General features: G+C 39.9%; 1 protein-coding gene across 2 annotated transcripts in view; it reads left to right on the forward strand.

The window, feature by feature from the left end:
* The window catches only part of CLASP2 (cytoplasmic linker associated protein 2), a 170537-nt gene that overhangs the window by 1562 nt on the left and 145549 nt on the right, over positions 1-23426 (forward strand). The window contains exons 2-3 of one of the 2 annotated variants that reach the window (XM_072033162.1): positions 7551-7800; positions 16689-16937. In XM_072033162.1, coding sequence (XP_071889263.1) covers positions 16911-16937 — 27 coding nt within the window. In that variant the 5' untranslated portion in view covers positions 7551-7800; positions 16689-16910. The remainder of the gene's footprint in view (positions 1-7550; positions 7801-16688; positions 16938-23426) is intronic. The other variant, XM_072033163.1, reaches the window with a different exon arrangement.

The following is a 23426-nucleotide window of genomic DNA, read 5'->3' on the forward strand; positions in this document are numbered from 1 at the left end:
ACAGTGCTGGGTGCGTGGGGAGTCTATGCTCTACTGACACGCACACCCAACCGTCGAACTTTCTAAATATATATAGAACATTGCTTTCACATATTCATAAGAAACCCCAGTATGCCTATACATATGTATGACCTATCCCCACTTTGTATTATAATTATTTTCACAAACTCCTCCTTTTGGAGCCTGCACAGTGTCTCTTGGTAGTGCTCATTGGGGTCGTAGGGATGAAGGCTTATGGTTCCCCTCCATCACCACTAGCAACCGTTTGTTTCTGGATCTCGTCCAGACCGCAGGGGCGGCTTCGACGGCCTCTCTCTTCTTCTGCACATGGTCTGCCCTCCACAAAGTTCCCGAAAGCAACAAAACGTGATCAACACAAACCCATGCGAGGCCGTCTTTTCCCGCATTTCGTTAACCCTTGAAACCACACTAATAATATGATTATCATATAACATTAAAAAACAAATTTTGACAGTTTCAACCAGCAAACCCCCCAGAAACTTCCGTGCCTTAACGGCGGGAGAACAAGCAACCCAAGACGGCAAGGCATGACCTTAATCACCTTTCTTTGCTTCCTCTAAACTCTTTACATTCCTGATGGCCTCATCCCTAAGAATCTGATGTTATCACCAAACATGGGGCTTGTCGACCCCCATGGCCACACTCCCACATCTCCCCCTTCTTTATCAACCATCTTCTTGACACGAATTATTACTCCATATATCATAAACCCAAGGAGGGTGACTTCTTTGTTATCTGATGAATGTCAGAGAAAGAGGGTAGAGCCTGGGAAGTCTGCCCTAGCTGCTGCTGTTGCCACTGGGTTGGTCAGCTTCTCCAGCATTAGCAGCTGCTGTACACAGTCCAGAGCTGCAGGTCACTGGCATGGGGGGGAGGAGATGAGGTCATCTTCCTGCTGCTGCCTGCACGGGCCTGAGTGGTGAGCCAGGTATTTACAGCCTTGCCAACTTGCTTCTGCTGCAAACCTTTACTGCATTCACAAAATAAATAAATAAAAAATAAAAATATATGTCAACATATGTTATATCTGGTATATTTTCATATATTTGTGTTGGTGCCCCACACGGAGTAAACACCTCAATCAATTTCTCATAGCTGAATCCAAAACACATAGTAGTTGACTTGATTTTACATTAAAAAAAAAAAAAAAAAGAGGAATTTTAAGGAATTTTATCATTCAATGAATACAGCAAGTAAGCTGTCCCACCTTAGTCATATCTTGGTATGTGACTTCCTCACTGCTTTTTTTCCCCAGGTTTTATTGCCCCATAAGTATTCAGTCTCTGCACTTGTAAGCATTCGGTCTCTAAGCCTGAGTCAGACTTGCCCTGATAGCATTTTCCAGTCCCAGGAAACACCTCCACCCTCACAAGCTCAGATCCTGATCAGCCTCAAGATAGAGTTAGCCAGGTTGTTGCCTCCCTGTTTCCAGCATCAACACCTTATGGGGTATAGTTAGCCTACACATCATTACACAATGCACACATTACACAATGCACAGCTGCTTATATATGGGAGACAGCTGCCTATACATGACAGATAGGCTATTAATACTTCCCAGCATAACAGTCATAAACACAGAAAGGGTGTGAACAGGGAAGGGCAAAAACTGCAGCCATGAGATCATAGTTTTACTTTGGAGCCCCGATGACCTTTAGATGATGTTGCTTAGTACATTCAACCACTGATATTTTGCATTCCTAAACCATCCACCAACACAGCACAGAAATTTCACTTTGTTTCTAAGTTACCAGAATTTCAAACAGACAGGTAATTTGCTTCTTTCCCATGGATTTCTTGTCCGTAGTCGTCCCCTAATGCACTTATTCTGATTATTACAATCATTATAAGCTTTAATGACTTGTCTCCTTGTTACCTCTGCCCAGTTAAGTACTATTTCCCAATTTAGTGTGAAGAAGCCACATTGTCAGTAGTTAGCAGTGCAGGGTGCATAATCTACATCTTCTGAGTCCTGTGCTTTAAACAACAGACCATACTTCCTTCTTCAACAGATTTATGCTAGTGTCTAAAGGAACCAGTTTAAAATGGCTTTCCCCTAAAATGTTTGAAATAATGAAGCATAAACAAGCTAGCTGTATTTAAGTAGTACCAAGGTCACTGATATATTTAATTTTGGTGTAGACAGATGCCTCCTGGGAGGCATGGGCTCCTCAAGTGCCTTACTAACTGCCACAATGCTAACACTGTGCTGGGACCTGTGCTGTGCACCCGCTCATGTCTGAGCTCAGAACTAGTAGATAGACACAGACTGCTAGCTTTTGGTCAAAGGGAATGTTCCTTTTGAGAGGATAATTTTCTTAGTCATGTTAGCATTCACAAAGACACATAACCACAAAGTGATTATATGAAAGTGCTTTTATTTGGTGCCAGAAGTTAGGGGCATGTCTGCCCAAATCTAACTTCATTCGATTTGCTCACACAACAAACATTTATGCAATTTAGAAACATACATTTGCATAATATACTCGTAATCATCAGTTATCTTCATATTCATTGGATAAATGTCTATTCCATCTTCTATAATCACAGCCCCTTTATTAATCTGATTGGTCCCTTTACTTATCTCTATTTACCTTTTTCAGTTACTTAGATACTTTACAGATTACATTGGATTTCAATGGTATTTACCTTAGTTTCCAAACTATTCATTCACCTAGCAATAATCTCCCAGATACCCATAATATTTATCCTAACTATCTCTTGTTTAGATCAAATAAGTATTTATGGTATGCATTGCTAGTAGCAATACTGGTTTCACTACCAAGACACCTGTTGCTATGTTAACATTTACCAACAGTCAGACCTCTCAAATCTTAATAATTTTTCCACCACACTCAAGATCTGCCAATGAAATTTCTCCATAATCAGGACATGGAAACATTCTTACCCCTTCCTTCAAATTCAACACTCCTTTACCTTTTATGTCAAAATGTAGAGGATCAGTCCCATTTTTCCTGAATTTTGATTTATTAGGGTTTTATATTTCTCAAAGGTGAGGAGAGACCTGAAACAGAAGATAAACTGATAGCAAACTCTGTCAGCCAGAGACCATGCTCGTTGTTGTGCTTGCAGAGCCATGCTCACAAGAAAGTTCTAAATACCACCTTCCTGCTGTTCCAGCACTGAATAAGAAAAACACATCTTCAGTTGAAATTCCAAGCCTGATACAGGTCAGGAAGAAGTGAAAGAATGGAGAACAGGGAAAACAGGTCTAAATCAGTACTGTCAGTGCTCTTACTTAGGCTAAACAGTGTTGTATCATGGCACCGAGCCTGTCTGAATTTAAGAAGAGATTGGACTGTGCACTTAGTCACATGGTCTGAACTTTTGGGTAGACCTGTGCGGTGTCAAGAGTTGGACTTGATGATCCTTAAGGGTCCCTTCCAACTCAGGATATTCTATGATCCTATGATTCTATGGTGATTCCAACGAAGTTGTATTTCAAGCACAAACTAAATAAAGATAATAAGTATGTCTTTTACTTGAAAAGAGAGTTCTGGCATAATGAAATAGAATAAAAAGAGCATCAAATGCGTAGCTGGTGGCAAGGAAAATAAGCTAGTGGATGAAACAAATATCAAGCAGGAGCAAAAGCAGGCATCAGAGAAGGTTGAAGATAGAGGTGAAGTAATATTAACTTAGATTGGTTATGAAAGATAGAGAAGTTATGCAAGGCCTGGAAATTGTTGACCTAGGTAAATAATTTTACATGATGCATTGTAGATGGTCTAGAGTGGATCAAGCAGGGAATTCAACCAGCATTAATACAGTATTTTTAATAAGTGCTTACAAAATGTTAGCTACTAGGCCAATTAGAGTGCAGCTTACCTAGAGTTTTCTTCAAGTCTCAGCAGGCTTCAGAAATATGCCATATTACCGATCACATAAAATAACACCTGTGTTTGTTAGTCAAATACACCACATTAACAAGAAGAAATAGTTTTTAACTGTCCCACATCATGTTATGTGGTATTAGGTCCTCATAATAAGCACCAAAATCATTGCTAAACTATATATCCTATTAAAAAATGTGGTAGAATCATGTTCCACTCAAAAGATTTATAATCCTATAAGATTTTTAAAACATGGTTGTTTTTTCCTGCTTACATTATTCATATCACTGTGGTTTTAGAAGATTTACAATGCAAAACAGCTTGTAGAAGGCAGCAGCAACATACATTACTAAACAGTTGAGAGGCTATTAGAACATCTCACAGAAGCTGAAGGTCAGGATTAGCACAAGACATGTCAATATAAGCGTAAAATGCTGCTTGCAATGCACTGAATAAAACTGCTTTCTGTTTACTTATATTGTCATAGTCCTATATACTTTATACTAAGGTAAAGTCACACTCTGCCTCCAGATACACACTTTCTACTTAAAAAGATGAAATGTTTGTATAGGAAATTATCTTGATACTAGGCAAAGCATAAATGTGCACTGCTATAGATACACTGATACAAGTCAGTATATCTGTGTTTATAAAGATACTTACCTTGCGGGGCAGTTATGCATAAGGAAAGGCAATATCATTGTGATTTGATGCTGGACATATGCACAGCCGTTTACTGAGTCCAACCTTACATATAATTTTCTGAAAAATCCAAAGTCATGCATGATTATTTGACTTGGACTTTGGCATGAAACTCTGTAGCCAACAATTCGGTGCAGTGTTTATGGTGTGTGTTTTGAAAAATGTCCACAGCCTTCCTCTGAAAGTTTGTTGAAAGAAGAAAAAGATTTGTTCTATCTTTGATTAGCATTGATGTTACCCAGTAAACTGTTAATTCCATTTTGCATGTGTAAATTACATGTTTTAAAATAATTTTTATCCCTAGGAATGTAAAACAAGGTACCTGTTGTATTGCTTTAGAAGCAGGTGAAAAATCGAATGTCTGCTCTTTGTGATAATGGGCTAAATTTTGCATTACATTGCACTTATTCTTGCTATGAATATTTCCTTGAATTGTCATAGGATTTCAGAAACCCCAACAGGAGATGGATAACATTCTTATGTTATCACATCTTTAATTAAAAGTTAAAAGAATAAAGTATTAATGACCTCAAAACAGAAGCTCTTCCTATACATCATTCCCCTAATTGTGCTGTGGTTTTACTGCTTCCAATTTTAAAATAAGAAACAAATTAAAATTAAATATGTGTTTTTAATTCATGCCAGAATAGAGATGAGTTTTTGATTTTACAAATTGCTCTTACAAAATTTGGCCAATTAAGCTTCCCCTTAAGATCTGAAAGCCAGGAAGTTTTCACTTAAATCTTTTTTTCAATTAAAAATTAAGTCAATAATGGGAAGTAAGACAATAGATGAAAGATAGCTGGGTAACTTTCAGTCTTTTAATTATTGCAATACAGGGTGTACCTAAAGTGACAACTTTGTTTTATTCCTAGTAAAATATTGCTTTCTTTATTTAAAACATTTTATTTAATGTTTTATTTAAAAAATTGTCTGAATTCATGGTAAATCTAATTCAAATATTTTTGCATCAAAGTAGCCCTCAAAGAAGCAGAAAATAATATTTTCCTTTGTTGGTGTTTTACAATGTGTGATTAAATTTTATACTGTTTTTGCCTGTATATTTAATGGAAAAAAAATGCCTTTTCCTGTTTACAACATGACAAGTACAAAGTTAGACTAGAAAACACCATGTTTAATTTGAAGACCAGGAGGTTTATTACATTGAAGATATGAAAGAAATTACATCTGCTTAATTGAGGAAGATCCTTTATAAGTCATCTTTCACTTAGCATTTATTTTAATAGTATTTTCTATTTGAAGTATTTCTTATGCTGAAACATCTTATAAAATATTCAATTAGAAAACACTTCACATTGCTTGAAATAGATCTGGAATGGATGTAGGTAGTTAGGCAGTCAGTCATTACACAGCAACATATGCACTAGCATAGAGAGATCACATCTTGCTGTGTGGAGCAAGTGAGACGGTAAATAAGATCTTGACAGAAATACCTTCACTTGAAGTTCACCCAAAAAGCACTGCTGAAATTCGGATCTGTGGTTGTAAGGTCTCTTTTTATGGTGAGTGGGAGGTTCACACCACTAAGCTGCACACTAGCCCTCTGTACAGACAGCAAAGGATTATATTTTCAGCACTTCAAGTGGGGAAGAACCTGTAGTAAGTCACACTCCAAATATTGTCAGGTGCCTCACTGCACAAGGCAGCCTTCTATTTTGAGAAGACCATAATCACCGTTGTTCCTCCAACGGAGACAAGCCTGTCGCTCATGTGTGAGGCAGGAAGCGTCTGTCCTCTAGCTGGGGGCATCTGCCTTTGCTACTGCACCAGCTGCCACGACCGGCCAAATGTGTAGTACAGCTCCTCCCCTGTTGCTGTGTCACCTACATGTTGAGACAAGCAACACGAGGCTGTGCTCCACCTACTCAGTAAAGCTGCAGGGTTTTACAAGTGTGGTGTTAAATCTAAAACCAGACCCACTTTTGAGCATGCTCCTATGGATCTGTCCTCTGCGTCCCTGCCCATGCACATTGCCATTGGCACTGTGTGGATGAAATCTGTTACACAGAAAGGAGCTCACAGTCAGAGGGTAGAGCCTGGCATACTGCTGGGGCAGTATTCAGAGACAGCAGCAGGGGCCAAGGCCTAATTCAACGTCCAAGGATGGTGGCAAGGATGCAAAGAGGAAAGAAAGAACCTGATTTTAAAGCTGTAAATATCAAGGTTTCTCCATCTAGCATGTGAGTTGAATGAACTGCTCCCCACAAATGCAGTAGAGGAAAAACAGGAATGTGGGCCCAATTTGGTGGAAACAACTCCACAACAGTCTGAGATCTTGAAAAAATGGCAAAGATCAAACAAACAAAGAAGACCCTGAGAGCATGGCTGTTCGATAGCCCATGCAGGGACGGGTTTGTGCTTTTTCCCAGTTCAAGACATCTCATTAATGCCCGCACTGCCGGTCTTACAAAGAGCCACCACTAATAACAATACAGGGAATCAACTTCTGAAAGCAGTAAAGATCATTGTATCCTGCTGTTAAACTTAACATAATATTAGGTTTTTATCTTACACATTCCAAAAGTAATGAATCAGAACAAAGTTTCTGTTACATAATGTAACGAAAGCCAGTATAGACAACTCTTTTGCAAAGTTTATGCAGCCACAAAAACCCACGGATGGCAACAGGATTTGCCAACAACACTGCCAGAGGATTCCTCCTAAGAATTCTTGCTTTGCAATGTTTGAAGGACAAAGGATATTCAAGCTCAGACTGGCATAGACTTCAAAAGTAAAATGCAAAAAATGTGGTTTAATCTATTTGATTGTTCTACTGGCCATACATGGACATTTGTGGTGCAGGCAGGCAACAAAATACAGCATTAGCAGCATGCTTGAATTGCATGGAAAAAGTGAAGGGGAGGATGGTTTGATCAAGAGCATTTTTATAGTACGAGTCTTTTTCTAAATCTTTGTTTTTCTTTTTTTTTTTTTTTTTTTTCATGAAAGCAGATAAGTGTGACTAGAGTTGCTTTTCATCGTGGTAGGACATCCACAGGACATCACAGAGTCTGACTCAGACATTAAAGGAGAGAGTTTGAGAGACACTGGATGAGCCAGCTTGCGTTAGGGGACTGCACTTCAGCCAACAATGCCTTTGAAGAAGTCATATAAATTAGGGCAGATTCCAGTCCGCTGGTTGTCACATATCTGATTCATCTTGGCATGACATATCTGGACATACCTTGATTAATACCAGCAGGTAAAATGTTACTGTAAGGAATTCATCATGCAAATTATGCTCTGCAAAACTCAGGAGATTATCCCTAGTGCTCACCTCTTGAATTCCCAGGTTTGTCTGCTTCGCATTCTCTCTGATGTTCCTGGAAGTTCTTAATGGCATGTGGGCAAACAGAAATGTGTGTAATGAGTCACTTTTAGAGGAAAAAAAAAAAAAAAAAAAAAAGTTTCTTAACTGTGATATTTTGCTCTGTGAAATCAGACATGTTCATTTGATTTGTGTATGCAACATTTCTTTCATTCACGCTGATTGGTATAAACTGTGATGTAGCATTCCTTTCAAACTAGTAAGCCTGGCAGCTTAAAACTGTTTACTTTACTTCCAGATACAGAGATGTTGACGTGCACAAATAAGATATTTCAAGAAATACAGGACAGTATATTTCTGCTTCAAATATTATGTCTAAATGAATGTTTAATTAACATCCATTCTTCGTGCACATATGACAGGTTTATCAATAGCCACTTTTGTGATCAGCCAGCGTTAGCTACAAGCTACTTAGCTAGGCATTTGACAATGACTAGGCATAACTGATATAAAATTGTCCTTGGAGTCACTCTGGGACAGCAAACGAATTTCACAGTGTCAACAGCTTATTTACCAGGAGAATCCTTCACGTTTCTGAAACTCCAGTAACACCAGATGTACATGCATCTGTCTACTTTCAGGCTTGTGTTTTTGTATATTCTGTCTCTACCTCTATGTCTACATTTATTTCTAGTATCTGCGTCTTCCACTTTTAACAGAGCTTAGACTACACTCAGATTGGTTAGCTGAATGTGAGTCATCATAGCAGGTCAGTTCATTTTCCCATGGCATGTTTTGCTCTGTCCCATGACTGTCATTTTTTCCATTTCAATCTCACCAGTATTACCTGTTTGGCATAGTAGTTTATCAGTCATTAATGAGGTACCTATTTTCAGGGATGAAACAGCTGAAGAATTTTTTTCTTTACTATGTAGATGATTCAATATGATTTTCATTCAACACACCTAGTGCTTATATGCTAATTATTTAAATGCTCTCTTTTATTGCCCAGAAGTGTGCACAGTGATTCAATGCTAACCACACCTGTTTATACAGAACTCTCTTAAGGTCTAAATACATATGCATTGTGTCCAAAAAACAGCTCAGTGAGAGAGAGGAGAAATTTTACTTGTGATGTACTGTTTGTTAAGAGGAAAGATAGAAGCTGAAGGGGAAGCCTTCAGGCTTCTTTCAAAAGTGCTGCAACTGTACCCAGTAATTTATATTCTCAGGCTGGAGTAGCATGCCAACACCGTATCTCGTCATGAGCAAACACAAAGTTTGCTCCAACTTGCTTCCCTTCCTGTTTCCTCTTGTACTCACACAATAATAAAACTTGTCTGAGAATGGCACATTAGCCAGATTACATGCAGATAAACAGAAGAATTAGAAATGTTGTCACTTTAGGAAATGGCAAAGGGAATGATGCAAAGAATGAAGGACTGTTGGGCAATCGTTGCAAGCTGAGGTAATGACTCAGAATACTTATGAAAAAGCATCACATTCTGGGTGTCCCAATTAAATCATTTTTTTTTTTTTTTTCCAGCTTTTACTTGCTCAGTGAGGGACATTGAGGATGTGGTTGTATTTCTGTAATACCTGTTATTACTATAGTTATTTGTATGGGTGTCTGCAAAGATTTAGGAACACTTTGTAAATGCTACTTAAACTAGGCAATAATTGAAGCAATTACACACTAATAGACATGTCTTAAATATAGGACAGAAGTGATTTGCTGGAAGAACGTTCATTCCAGGCCCAGGAGAAGAACTAGAGATTTTTGTTTTAGTAGATTTCATTAATACATCATGGCTGTCACCGTCTCTCCCCTTTCACTTCTCTTCACATTCCTGAAAAAAAACTGTACCACAAGAGGTTTTCCTAACTAATGAAGAAATGACTAGTCTGGTAGTATTTGCTAAGTACCTTTCAGTGAGTAAGCCAGCATGAAAGCAGTCTGAGGTGTGGCAAAGATGTTCTTCACTACTTCTTGTGCATACTGCTGACAAATCCTATGGGAAACAGCAATTATGGTACAAGTTAGGGCAACTCTTAGGGTGGCTGGAATGTTTCCAGGGACCAAACAGGCCTATGGCAACTTCAGAATGGAGATAACTACATATTTCTTATATCTGACAGGATCTAACCTGCCTGACATTGTCTATGTTTTCCTGTGTTTTGTCTTACTGTGCTGCAGAGAAGACTCAGTCATGGGACACAAGGCTGCTGCTTGAAGTACAGTACATGCAAATTAAAAACAAAACAAAACAAAACAAAACAAAACAAAAAACAACTGTCTGAAACAACACACAGTGGCAAAGAGTCAGTAGACGAAGATAGGCAGAAAGGTCCAAGGTTACTTACCTAACACACCATGCAGACTCCTGACATAGCCCCACCGGAACTAGTTTCCAAACTAGAAACCTGTACAAGCACAGCCCCAAGCCAATTCATTTTGTATCTCAGCATAGTCTATGGAGGGTTACAGTGCATAGATAGATTTAATGCCACATTGTGCAATCCACAATTCTGTTACTGTCTGTGAACAAAATGCACTTTTTCCCTTCTATCTTAAAAAATCATTTATAGGAGAGAATGGAAAAGTTTTTAAAGAACATTACCATGTAAATGTTTCCACCCTCACCCTCAGCACTGCCTAAATGAATAGGGTGTACTAATAAAAGTGACAGGAAGCTCATTTTTTTCTAGCCACAAAATAAAGATAAAAGTAATTATATTCATGCCAGGCTTTAGATTTATTTCCTGAGAGGGGTAGTGTATATTATGAATCTGCTACCAATTGCAAATGCCATGGTGACAAAATTCACCTCAGAGTAAAGAGATTACACAGTATTAAACTATGGTATATTAATTTAATATCTGATTTTTTTCCTTGTTGTAGGATCAACTCTCTACTTATGACTACTGACATATGAAATAAAAATATACAGTGACCAGAAGTTATTTGAAATTAAGCCAGATTTTATTGTATAATGGACTTTTATCAGTGTGGGAGAAAAACAGGGCTCTTAAAACCAACTGCTAGTTAGTGGTTATGGAAAGAAAGTCAATCTGCAATTAAACTACAATGGTGGTACATTAAATAAGACTGAGCAATGGCAGTTAAACTTAATTAAAGCTAGAAGATATTTAAACTATCAGTAACAGTTTTATGCTGAAACCATATGACAAGTTTTGACTTAATTACTCTCAGAATGCCCACAGTTGTACAACTCTTCAGGCAAAACACCTGCTGAGATCCATATGCTGGTAAAGAGAGACTACAGACATGTTTTGAACTCAGTAAAGACAGTCTGGATTCAAGCAAGGATTACGTAGCCACTGCATAGTTCTGTGTGATATAGTCCACATTCTCTTTTGATGGGGGGTGCATCTTCATGGAAAAAATATTGTTTGGATTAAGTATTTGTTTACACGGAGTTCTGGAAACAATTGCAGCTCAGGAATTTTTTTTCTGATAATTCTGTTCTTGAATTTTCATGCAATGAACACGTCTTGGCAGGGAAGGTGTGGAGTCTTCCTGCAACTATATTTTGTGGTACAGGTTCTGTGGTCTGAGCTGCATCACGTAATCACACTGTGCACTACCAGAAGCCCTGACTCCCCACTGTTCACTGTTTCTGTTACAGTCCAAGGCATTGAGAGAGAGTAACCCAGTGAAACCAGCACAGCATCCTTCTGGCAACGCCCACCAGTATGCACAGCCAGGAGATCTAGGCCAATCTGGTCTCAAGAGCACTGCTGCTGGGACAATGTATGGCAACAGAACCATGCCACAGCCTGCACCACCAGCACATACCTTCACCTGTGGTGTGCTTCTTCACATTTTCTACCACACAGATGGGGCATTCCCCCTCATTTACTGTGCTGACCACACCATCCATGAGACACAAGAGAGGACCTCATTCCACATACCAGCTCCAGAAGGTCTAAGTGCTTGGCGACTGCTGGATGCAGAGTCTGCCTTGCGCCTATGATAACAAGCAAAAAGCCACGCTGGTGGCAGACAATCACAACCACAGCAGCTATACCTATGCTTTCATTCTGGCTTTCACCCTGGCTTTCACCCATGGCTGCAGATCTTCCTCCAGCAATGCCAGCTGACTGACTACCAAACCCTGGGATGCCAAGCACTGCCTAGCAAGATGCTGCTGCAGAGCCTGCAGCAGTAGCACGGTGTGCCTGGGTGTTTTGTTTAACACACACACGGGTGGCCAGCTGGCTGATAGGTGCCAGATTTCTAAGTATCTGCAAGATACTCTAAAACTGGACAGTGGGAGGCATAACTGAGTGCACCCTCAGTAAGTTTGCAGATGACACCAAGCTAGGTGCGTGTGTCGATCTGCTCGAGGGTAGGAAGGCTCTGCAGGAGGATCTGGATAGGCTGCACCGATGGGCTGAGGTCAACTGCATGAAGTTCAACAAGGCCAAGTGCCGGGTTCTGCACCTGGGGCGCAATAACCCCAAGCAGAACTACAGGCTGGGAGAGGAATGGTTGGAGAGCTGCCAGGCAGAGAAGGACCTGGGAGTGATGGTGGACAGTCGGCTGAATATGAGGCAGCAGTGTGCTCAGGTGGCCAAGAAGGCCAACGGCATCCTGGCTTGTATCAGAAAGAGTGTGACCAGCAGGGCTAGGGAGGTGATCGTCCCCCTGTACTCGGCTCTGGTGAGGCCGCACCTCGAGTACTGTGTTCAGTTTTGGGCCCCTCGCTACAAGAAGGACATCGAGGTGCTTGAGCGGGTCCAAAGAAGGGCGACGAAGCTGATGAGGGGTCTGGAGAACAAGTCTTATGATGAGCAGCTGAGGGAGCCGGGTCTGTTCAGCCTGGAGAAGAGGAGGCTCAGGGGTGACCTTATTGCTCTGTATAAGTACATTAAAGGAGGCTGTAGAGAGGTGGGGGTTGGCCTGTTCTCCCATGTGCCTGGTGACAGGACGAGGGGGAATGGGCTAAAGTTACGCCAGGGGAGTTTTAGGTTAGATGTTAGGAAGAATTTCTTTACTGAAAGGGTTGTGAGGCACTGGAACGGGCTGCCCAGGGAGGTGGTGGAGTCACCATCCCTGGAAGTCTTCAAAAGACGTTTAGATGTAGAGCTTAGGGATATGGTTTAGTGGGGACTGTTAGTGTTAGGTTAGAGGTTGGACTCGATGATCTTGAGGTCTCTTCCAACCTAGAAATTCTGTGATTCTGTGATTCTGTGATAATTTAGGTTTTGGGTGGTTTCTGAAGAATGAGGGACCAAATCAATGCAGCATTGCTCTCTAGAGCTGACTGTGATAGCCTCTGTGTGGGTATAGCTTATGCTAGTAAGGACAGCAAAAGCACTTTTTTCTTGAAAAATACTTGCTTTTGGGCCTGACCAGGAACTTGTTCACAAAACCACATAAATCTCATGTTTCCAGAAATGGTGCCTTGGAGGCAGCTTCTGTTGTGCATGCTCTCACATCTTGAAATGCATGAGGTTGCATAAATACTCCAAAAATGCTTTCAAAACCCAAAGATGTGTCATCTTTTTTTGACATACCTGTAGCGTTTCCTTATGTGTGGACATTCCTATAATAGTCTGGAAGCACTCTGCAGCATGAACATCGATAGAATAACCTCAAACACAGTGTAGGCAGAGCCAACATACCTGTTTCATATCTGTCTCTCAAAGCAGCATCAAGATATCAATTACATTGCACCAAAGAGGGAAAATATCACCCTTCTAGTCTGACCACTGAAACCCAGAGAGCACGGTCCTTGTGAAATTCCTAGAATCCCAGAGAAAAGAAGGGAGTGCTGCAAAATGCCAGGAATGTTGCAGCTTCCATAAAAGCCTGCTCAAATAGCAAGATCTGATTGACTGAAGTCTTTGCTTGAAGAAATAAAATGGATGATCCAGAAGTGGTTTCCTTTCATTGTATGTACTTCAGGCAAATTGGACTGGGAGAATAACACATTCTTATCCTCTGTTGAAGAATGTCTTGATTTTTTTTCCAAAAATACATATAACTGGATGCTAGTTCTGAAAATGTCACCATGCCCTAGGATTGCTTGAATAAATAAGGGGAACTGTAGCTATTGCCAAGATGTTCTTCATTTCTATTTTTGGGCATACTTCTGAAATTCATTCTTAAGCAACACTCACTGCAATCAAGGGAAGTTGTGCTTAGGTAAGGACTGACACTCAGCCTCATCACAGCAGGATTTGCTGGGTTTGTGATTTTCAGCCCAAGTCTACAACTCAAGTCATGAAGTTGCTCCTTACACTTAAAATGGTAAAACCAGGGAGATGAGCAAAAGTGATATGTTGGTGGAAAAATCTATGTTGAAATTTTAGATGTTGTCATTCAGATCAATCTCAAAATTAATCAGTAGTTTGGGTGAACTGGTTCTACTGCTCTTACTCCTCCTCTATCACATAGCTCTGGGACTCAACTGGGATACAAGTGATCATAATTTTATCAATACCAGGAACTTAAACCATTTAAGACAAAGCAATACTGCCATTCTTGTACATGTAAAGAAGCATGTCTTTTTACACTCAAGGACAAAAAAAAAAAAAAAAAAAAAAAAGGGAGAGAGAGAGAGAAAGAGATAAAGTATATATTTGGGAAATAAATTAGCTTGTTTTAATTACGGACAAAGAACCAAAGACTCCAAATTTGCCACTAAATCCACAGGGGCCTGACTGCTGGCACTGGAGGCCGGCACTGATGGGATGTAGCTGTGTCATTTTGGGTTAGACAGCTGTGAGGAAACACGGTGAGTGCTTTCTTCTCCCCTTCTCTTGGAAGAGGCATTTCAGCTCCAGCTCTCACCCCCAGCTGTGCTTGCACTCCAGTTGTGTACCTGCACCAGCTAACTGGCTTGACCTCAGACCTGCTTTGTGACTACAGACTTGTCTGGCTGTGGATGTCCCTGGGTGCTGCCATGGGACGTGCTCTGCTTGCCCTGCTCCATCACGTGGGCCTGCATGGCTTCACCAGTGGTGAACCTGGAGGAACATCTGCTTGGTAGGAGGATGCTTGGTATGTTATTGAGACTTAAAAATGGAAAAATAAAATTAATTAAAATTAACGTGGAGAATTAAAAAATGGTTTATTACACAAAACTGGCCACTGTCACCAAATTCCCATTACTTTAGCTTAGGCTTTGCAGTCTTTTCCTTCCCAAAGGATTGGCCTGTAGACTGCTATGTATACTAGTGTAAAATCAGCCGATGCATTTAAAACAAGCAGGTATCTAAACTGGGTGAAGTCTGTGGTTATAGATGGTGGTTGGCTAATCATTCCCATTTTCATAAAACCTCAATTCTTTTTGAGTGCCTGGCATGACATCAGTGAGAATGAATAGGCTGGAAGATTTAGGCATCTGCTGCAAAGGTGGACATGCAGTGTGCTGGAGACAGACAGTGCTGCGTATCTGTTGACATTCTGACAACTGATATGCCCATGCTCACTTAAGCACTGGGCATGTGTTCTGGAAAATCCAGAGCATACAGGATACATTGACATGCAGAAATACTCATATGCAGAAAATTTTATTTCCATAGGAATTTACTTCTTTAGAAGTAAATAGTCCGGTTACTGTGTTTAAACACTAGCAATGAATACAAGAATGTTTCTGCTATGAATCATAAAATATTAAAAAGAGACAAAAGTTATTTTTTCATTGAGGCATCACAGACACTATGGTTACTCAATTAAAGCAGATTATAAAGAGTCTACTTCTGCTGCCATGAGTTTGTATGATATTACTTGGGATTTTACACAAAAAGTAATATAATATATTTTTCTTGATTTGTCTATAATAAAATAATCTCCCAGCCCTGGAGTGAGGACAAGTGAGTTTTCTCAATGGAAAGATAGAGGCTCTAAAAGAGGTACAGAAACCTTATTCGTAATTTGACTTTAAGAAATCTTGTTTGCTCGAAGTGCCTATGTATCAAATCTGTATCTTCACTTCTCTTATCATTTCCATTCTAGATTATAGGAATTGTAAAATACCTAAAATTATTATTAAAATACAGCTAAATTGACATCTAAATGTTGTTTTATGAATCTCAGAACTGCAAATTTATGGATTAAGGTAAATGAATATCAAATTCCTTATATGTGGGTGTCAAAAGGCATCTGTAAACATCAAATGAATTAGTGGTTATAGAATTTACTGGAAAGTAAACTAAGTATCTGCATGGATTCAGAAAATTTCAAAGAAAAGTCAGAAGTTGTTTTTAACAGTTATTTGAAACAGCTTGTTTTTAAGGTAATTTGCATGTGTATGTAAAAAATGTATCACTAAAGTTCTGAAATTTATATTACTCTTACTCATTTTTGTTATTTCAATTAATTAGTGTTTGTACACACTTTCATTAAAAAGTCACATAAGCACATAATACAACAGTACCTCAACCTCTTCTAAAAAAGATTAGCAAAGTAAGAAGTCCAAATCCTGATAATGTTCAGCACCATAGGATCTGAATCCAACCCTAGTTTTCAAAAATTGCCTGAATCTGCGTTGCTTGGATTCAAGTATTCTGTTACCTGTTCCTGATGGTATGTGACTAAATATTTTATTTTATTGATAAAGCAAGCTATCTGTTGATCATTGCAACTCTATGAGTCCAACTATATTTAAACAGTCTATTTCAGAATGCATAAGACATGTATACACAAAACCAACCTTACTATTTTCACTTGTAACCCACCTTACTTTTCTGACTATTTTACCTAATTCATGGTACTGTTACTTTATAACTGCATTTATGGCAATTACCTCATTTTAATTTTCATTCTGAAACAGTATGATTCACTTTAGCTTAGGAGACCTGGACAAGCCATCTTCAGCCTTTTAACTTCAACCACAGGAAATCAGTGCACCGGCTGTATGTTTAGAAGCAACCTCCACACTCTCTTGGTGCAGAGGTACCAAAAAGTGTGACTCAGCCTCTCTCCTAGGAGACATAAAGAGCTGGTTCCAGTGACTCCACCACGTTGCAAAAGCGGTTTGCAGGATTTATGGTTGCTGCTTCAGTCCTTGATGCTGCAGAACTGCATCTTTTCACAGGTGAGAAACAGAAGGTAGGGACTTGGGGGAAGGATGTTCTGAACTTCTTTTTTCAAGCCATTTGTACTCCTCCTGCAGTGTGGGAGACAACCTGAGTTCTGAACTGTAAAGTGATTTAGTAAAAACACACCCTTCTATTGCTCAGATCCTTCATATCATGCATTTGGTCAGAGCAAATGAACATTTTTTTTCTACTACACAGGTGAGTGCTAAAATTTTTTCTCATGCAGGCTCATTTACAGATATCCCCAAAAAATACCAATTTATATTTGCATCTATGCACACCTAATAAGTTTCTATGTGAGAAGGGTGAACAGACAAGCGAAAAATATTTCTAGCAACTGCTATCGTGGCTTCTTCCTTTTTCTGCACAGTATTATCGGTAACAGATAGGGTAAGTAAAGTTTCAACTACGTGCCTCTGGACAGGAATGCTTGCCAAGATCTCCCAGGAATATTCACCACTAGAGGGAGCTCTCCAGCAATCAGACAAGTTTTTTCAACCTACTAAAAAAGCCTATTAAAATTCTGCAACTGCCAAAAAATTCATCTAGCTCACATTCGTTCCAAAATCTAAATGCATACAATTCCTTCTGAATTCATACAATTCCTTATTGATCGATTCTTGTAATGGAGGAATTACTCAAGTAATAAATGATTGCTGAATCTGTTTCTACTTATAGCAGGACTTGCACCATGGGAAAAAAAAAGGGGGGGAGGGAGTAGTGTAAGAAAACCAAAGCAGAAAACATTTTGTTTGTTTTCTTTTTGTTTGTTTGTTTGTTTGTTTTTGGTTTGTTTTTTCCTCTTTCTCTTCTAATTCCTATGCAGTGAGAAGTGGTTGCTTTCTGTAAATGTGAGCACAGTCTGCAGATGTGTTGGTGTCATCAGGATGAGTGTCAACACACTATTTTTTTCATATTGTTTAGCACATTTGCTGTCTTGCAAGTTTCATGTAGATAATAAAAATGCCACGACTTATTTTGCAAGAATAGAGATTTTGCCATTCCAAGGCCAAAATATACCCAGCTACATATGTCCCTTGATACTGCTGTGCAGTACACTGTGTGCTGGCTACTTTTCGCTTTTCAAGTCAGATGAATCAAGTGCTTTGGATCCTTTTCCAGTTCTTTCGTACTGCTGTCAAAACAGTAATATTTCAGTATTAAGGTAATTGCATCTATTTGAAATAGCTCTTGTAAATATTTTAACTGAAAGTTTAATTAATTTCCTTAGTTTAACAAGATAGAAAATTTTATATTGATGGACTACTGTGATGAGCTATTGCATCACAATTTTTTCCAGCAACTACTATAGAGCAACATTACACAAATGTATTAGACACAGCAGAGGCATGGTGACAAACAACTCTTGACAAACAACAGTTAGGTATCTCTACCACTAGAGACAAATATCTTTGCCACTGTACAGAAAGGACATACAGTTATGAGTTATGTAGCAGTACTTTGGATAATTACAGAAGATGTCACAGACTGACACAATAATAGAGAAATGGCCACTTACAGCCTAACTCTGACACTATTATCTTGATCTATGTTATTATTTTTTTCATTACCTGTGTCTTTTAATTTATTCTTCCTTCTCTGTATCACAAATATCTAGAAAATTAGCAAATGAATCATAGAAGATTTATCAGGTGGAATTATATAATTGCAGCATCTACGTGTTAAAACATATTTGACAAAAGGGAACAAATTAATGCCTTCGGGAAATCCAATAATCAGGCATCAGTCTGCATGTCCTCACCTCCTATTTCTGCAATCAAATTGACTTAGGATATATAAGAAAAATACCAGACTTCTGGTTGCAACTTCTGACTCTTTCATAAACAGGCAAATGAAAATGATTTATACTAAATGTGTAATTTCGAAAACATCTGTGGCACAGGCCAAAATGTAGCAAAATGGGCTGAGGTCAACTGCATGAAGTTCAACAAGGCCAAGTGCCGGGTTCTGCACCTGGGGCGCAATAACCCCAAGCAGAGCTACAGGCTGGGAGACGAATGGTTGGAGAGCTGCCAGGCAGAGAAGGACCTGGGAGTATTGGTTGCTAGTCGGCTGAATATGAGCCAGCAGTGTGCTCAGGTGGCCAAGAAGGCCAACGGCATCCTGGCTTGTATCAGAAAGAGTGTGACCAGCAGGGCTAGGGAAGTGATCGTCCCCCCTGTACTTGGCTCTGGTGAGGCCACACCTCGAGTACTGTGTTCAGTTTTGGGCCCCTCGCTACAAGAAGGACATCGAGGTGCTCGAGTGAATCCAGAGAAGGGCAACAAAGCTGGTGAGGGGTCTGGAGAACAAGTCTTATGATGAGCAGCTGAGGGAGCCGGGTCTGTTCAGCCTGGAGAGGAGGAGGCTCAGGGGTGACCTTATTGCTCTCTACAGGTACCTTAAAGGAGGCTGTAGAGAGGTGGGGGTTGGCCTGTTCTCCCACGTGCCTGGTGACAGGATGAGGGGGAATGGGCTAAAGTTGCGCCAGGGGAGTTTTAGGTTGGATGTTAGGAAGAACTTCTTTACTGAAAGGGTTGTGAGGCATTGGAACAGGCTGCCCAGGGAGGTGGTGGAGTCACCATCCCTGGAAGTCTTCAAAAGATGTTTAGATGTAGAGCTTAGGGATATGGTTTAGTGGGGACTGTTAGTGTTAGGTCACTGGTTGGACTTGATGATCTTGAGGTCTCTTCCAACCTAGAAATTCTGTGATTCTGTGAAAAGTTAGAAGGCACTGAATACAGTTTTAGCACAGATACAACTAATTTCATCATTAAGGCCTTATGACAAAAATGGGCTTTAATACTTTAACTAGCTTGCTACAGATATGGCATCACAAGAAGAACTTTCCATAGTGCATTGATTGAATGGTATTCAGAAGATACTTATTACTTTATTATTCTGATATTCTTCATCTTGGAGGGGGGAATTCAAATGATTCTTAAAAGTAATCAACAGTGATAAATTCACCTTTAAAATAACACATCATCATTTTAAAATTAATGTAAGAAAAGGTGCAAAATAAATACCTGTACAACATGGACAGCAAAAAATGACATATTTGAGATTCGAAGTGCACAATATGGCACTGTTTTACCTCCTGAGAACACTAAGACAAACCTCGATTAAATGATCTCTGACCTATACACAGGTAAAAGCATGTGGTGGCTCCAGAATACATCCACTAAGAGAAGGGAGTTTACAATGAAAGGACTCCACTCAAGACCCAATCCCAACTACGACCTCAAGCCTCCCGGGGCTGGAACATGCAGAAGCTCTATCACAGCTGCTGACGAATCTGCCAGGAATGTAAGGACAACTTTCTCATAGACTTATTCAGTGCAAACTGAGGCCACGTCAACTGTAATTTACAGGAACTTTTTCAATGACTCATATTTAAATTTACTCTATTTTTATTATTATGGCCTGCACTTCCTATTTTTGACAGAGACCTTTAAATCACAGGGATTTTCAAGGGATTTTTATGGTTCTTTCACTGATGGGATTACATCTTCTGTATAGGAATGGTTTTTCAGAAGATGTCAGTGCATGGAAGTAGCTTGACTGTCAGAATGACCGACAGGCACACAAAAGGAGTTCAACAACTGGCTTGCACAAGGTCCTGGCCCGTTGAAGCTACTGCTAGAAAAAGAAAAGGCAGAGACAGACTATGAGATACACTTTCTTATCAGCCAAAGGAATGAAGAGCACAGTGCTCTTCCTTCTCAGCCTATTTCTCTGAATAATTCTTGCCCTTTTCAGAACAGTACATTACATGCAATAATTGTGCAGCATGCTTGTATGAGGTGGGGGCGTAGAAACAGGTTTGGTGTGCAATTCAGGTTGGAAATGTGCCTCAGTGAATTAGTGTCATTTACCTCAGCTCCCGGTGTAATTGCTCTTGTTGCTAGCCAGTCATACTCAGAAGATTGAAATAAATTTCGATTCAGCATTCAGTTACGGGGCTTAATTGCTTTACAAAATATTATGCATTGTTACAAATACACCAGAATAGTGGAGTTACCCTCACATGCTTGCATATCAAAAAGAAGATTGCATTCCAAAAGAAGCAATCCCCTTAACTGCAAATAAGAGGCTTTAAAAGATCTTTGGCTTGAATGAAAAAAATGCCTTCTTCTTGGAGCCTAGCCCACATCCCTGTGTATAAAGTCCACTAGGACTTTGTGAGAACATCAAACAACAAAACCATGTTCTTTGTCCAATGTGGAGTTCTGCTCTAGATGCAGAGTTAGAGTGCTACTCGTGCCTTGCCAAAAAAGCAAATGCGTACCAGAAGCAAAACCAGAAGTTCTATTGAAAATACCATTTGTTTGCAGAGAAAGATATGAACCAACATTTTTTGTTCCCCCCACCCACCAATAAATAAATAAATAAATAAATCTGTCCAATGTTTGGGTTTTGTGAGAAACACTCCGTAGCCAATAACTTAGGCTCAGGCGAGGATCTCAGTGAAGTAGTAATTTATTCGCGATTGCAATGGCGGGCGCCCCACAAGCAGGAGAGAGCGCATCTACTAGTTCCAAAACACAGTTTATATACCTTTTGATGGCAGGACCCTCCCCTGTTTCCCCACTGAGTGGGTAATCCAGGTTCACAATCTATCTGATGCTTCACAAACAATGCATGGCCTTCAGTTGCCGGCCTGTTAAATTTCAAATTTCTTTTGACATTTTTACTGTTTGAAGTGGTAATGTTTCTTCACTTATCTGACTTGACTTGACACCGTGATTTTCACCTAATTGTCCTAAGGAGACTGGTTGTCTGCATTTTACTAGGTCGCCTGCTAAACTTTCTTATCACTGTAAGCATATCTCAGTACCACATTCCCTCCTTCTAAACAATGTAACTCTGCAAAAACAACATTTCTATTCCCACAATTCCCCCCTTTTCTTTTTTTTTATAAACTGTTGATTTTTGCAAAACCTTTCTCTAAGGTGCAATTTGATAGACTTCTTCTTCTTTGCTTTCCATCTCCTCATTATCTCCTTATCTGAGTAAGGTGGTAGCTCCATGGTCATTTGTTTCAATAGTGCGGTTTCAGTTAACCACTGTACTAGTCCTCTTACACAGGGGATAATGCAGCAACCAATGGCTGTCAAAACTCCTACAACTACGATCAATGTTGCAAATATGCCTATTTTTTTTTTTTATTTTTATTTTTATTTTTTTTTTGCCAATTCACTGGCAAGGGTGGTAAGCCCTTGCAATGCTCTTGTTACCGAGCCATCTGGGACACTATTGTTGGGTATAAGAGTGCAACAATGGTTGCTCAGTATTACACACACAAACACACCTCCTTCCTCTGCGAGCATCATATCTAATGCTATCCTGTTTTCCCAAGCCATTTTGCTGATGGCATCTAGTTGTTCAGCGATTCCTCTCGTTGCATCCTTGGTATAATTGATGAATCTCTGCTGATTATAATAGAAATAATTAATCCAATCCGCATTTTTATTGATTGTTACCCACCAGAACAGTGACTCAAACCCTGCAGCAATTTGATTTCTGGCTTTATGTTCATCTGCAACTCCTCTAGGTACCCCCATAGAATCTATGTATACTCTATCATCAAATGATATTCCTAAGCCTCTTTTACTTCCTCTGGGTATTTGTGATGTTTCTCTTTCAAATGCCAGGGTGAAGGGTATAGCTAATTGAACAAGTGCACAAGTGCCTTCCCAATTAGATGGTAGGGTGGACCGTAAGATCTTCCCTCCACCGTACCACCAGAGATCTGCCCTGGGGATCTCTAGTCTTGAGCAGTTTCCCATCAAGTCCTTGGTAGCACAAGGCAAATTCTCCCAGATGCCAGGTAGCACTCACACCCTGCCGTGAGAGGCAAGCTGTATGGCTACCTATAGCTGTAGAGAATGCAGGGGGAACCGTGATATTGTTATCATGCAAGGAACAGCAAAGAGAGACTTACAGGCCTCATTTCCCCAGGCAGTCTTTTCTTGGTACAATGCAGTCATACATCGCATCCCTTGGGAGTCTTCGGTCCACCCCCATGGGAAGGGCACTATCTGGGCAATCAGTCATCCCGAGGCACAAGCATAGCAGTTGCTACGGTTGAGACTCTGGACAGTATATTTGACCCATTCTATCCAGGCATTCACATCCCCATACCCTGTTTGAATCTCAAATGTTTGAACTGCCACATTTCAGAGGGCCTCCTGTTTTCTCTCCTGTTTTCTCCTTGAGTTTCTCCCTTTCTCTGATGGCAATAGAGGATAGTTTCCATACAGCTATTCTCAATCTGGCTGTTGGGTCTCTCCCAGTTATTTGTTCTCTCTGCTCAATTGTCGTTGGGCATTTAAATCTCCACAAGCTAACACCTCACAAACATCAAACGTGACAGATTGTGGTACATAAACCTCTGTCACAGTCACCCATATTTTGATGGGGTATCCCGTTTTTGCTATTATCTGGTCATGCCTTTTCCAAGTTGCCAATTGACCAAGGCC

Source organism: Anas platyrhynchos, chromosome 2 (assembly GCF_047663525.1).
Source record: "Anas platyrhynchos isolate ZD024472 breed Pekin duck chromosome 2, IASCAAS_PekinDuck_T2T, whole genome shotgun sequence".
NCBI classification, from domain to species: Eukaryota; Metazoa; Chordata; class Aves; order Anseriformes; family Anatidae; genus Anas; species Anas platyrhynchos.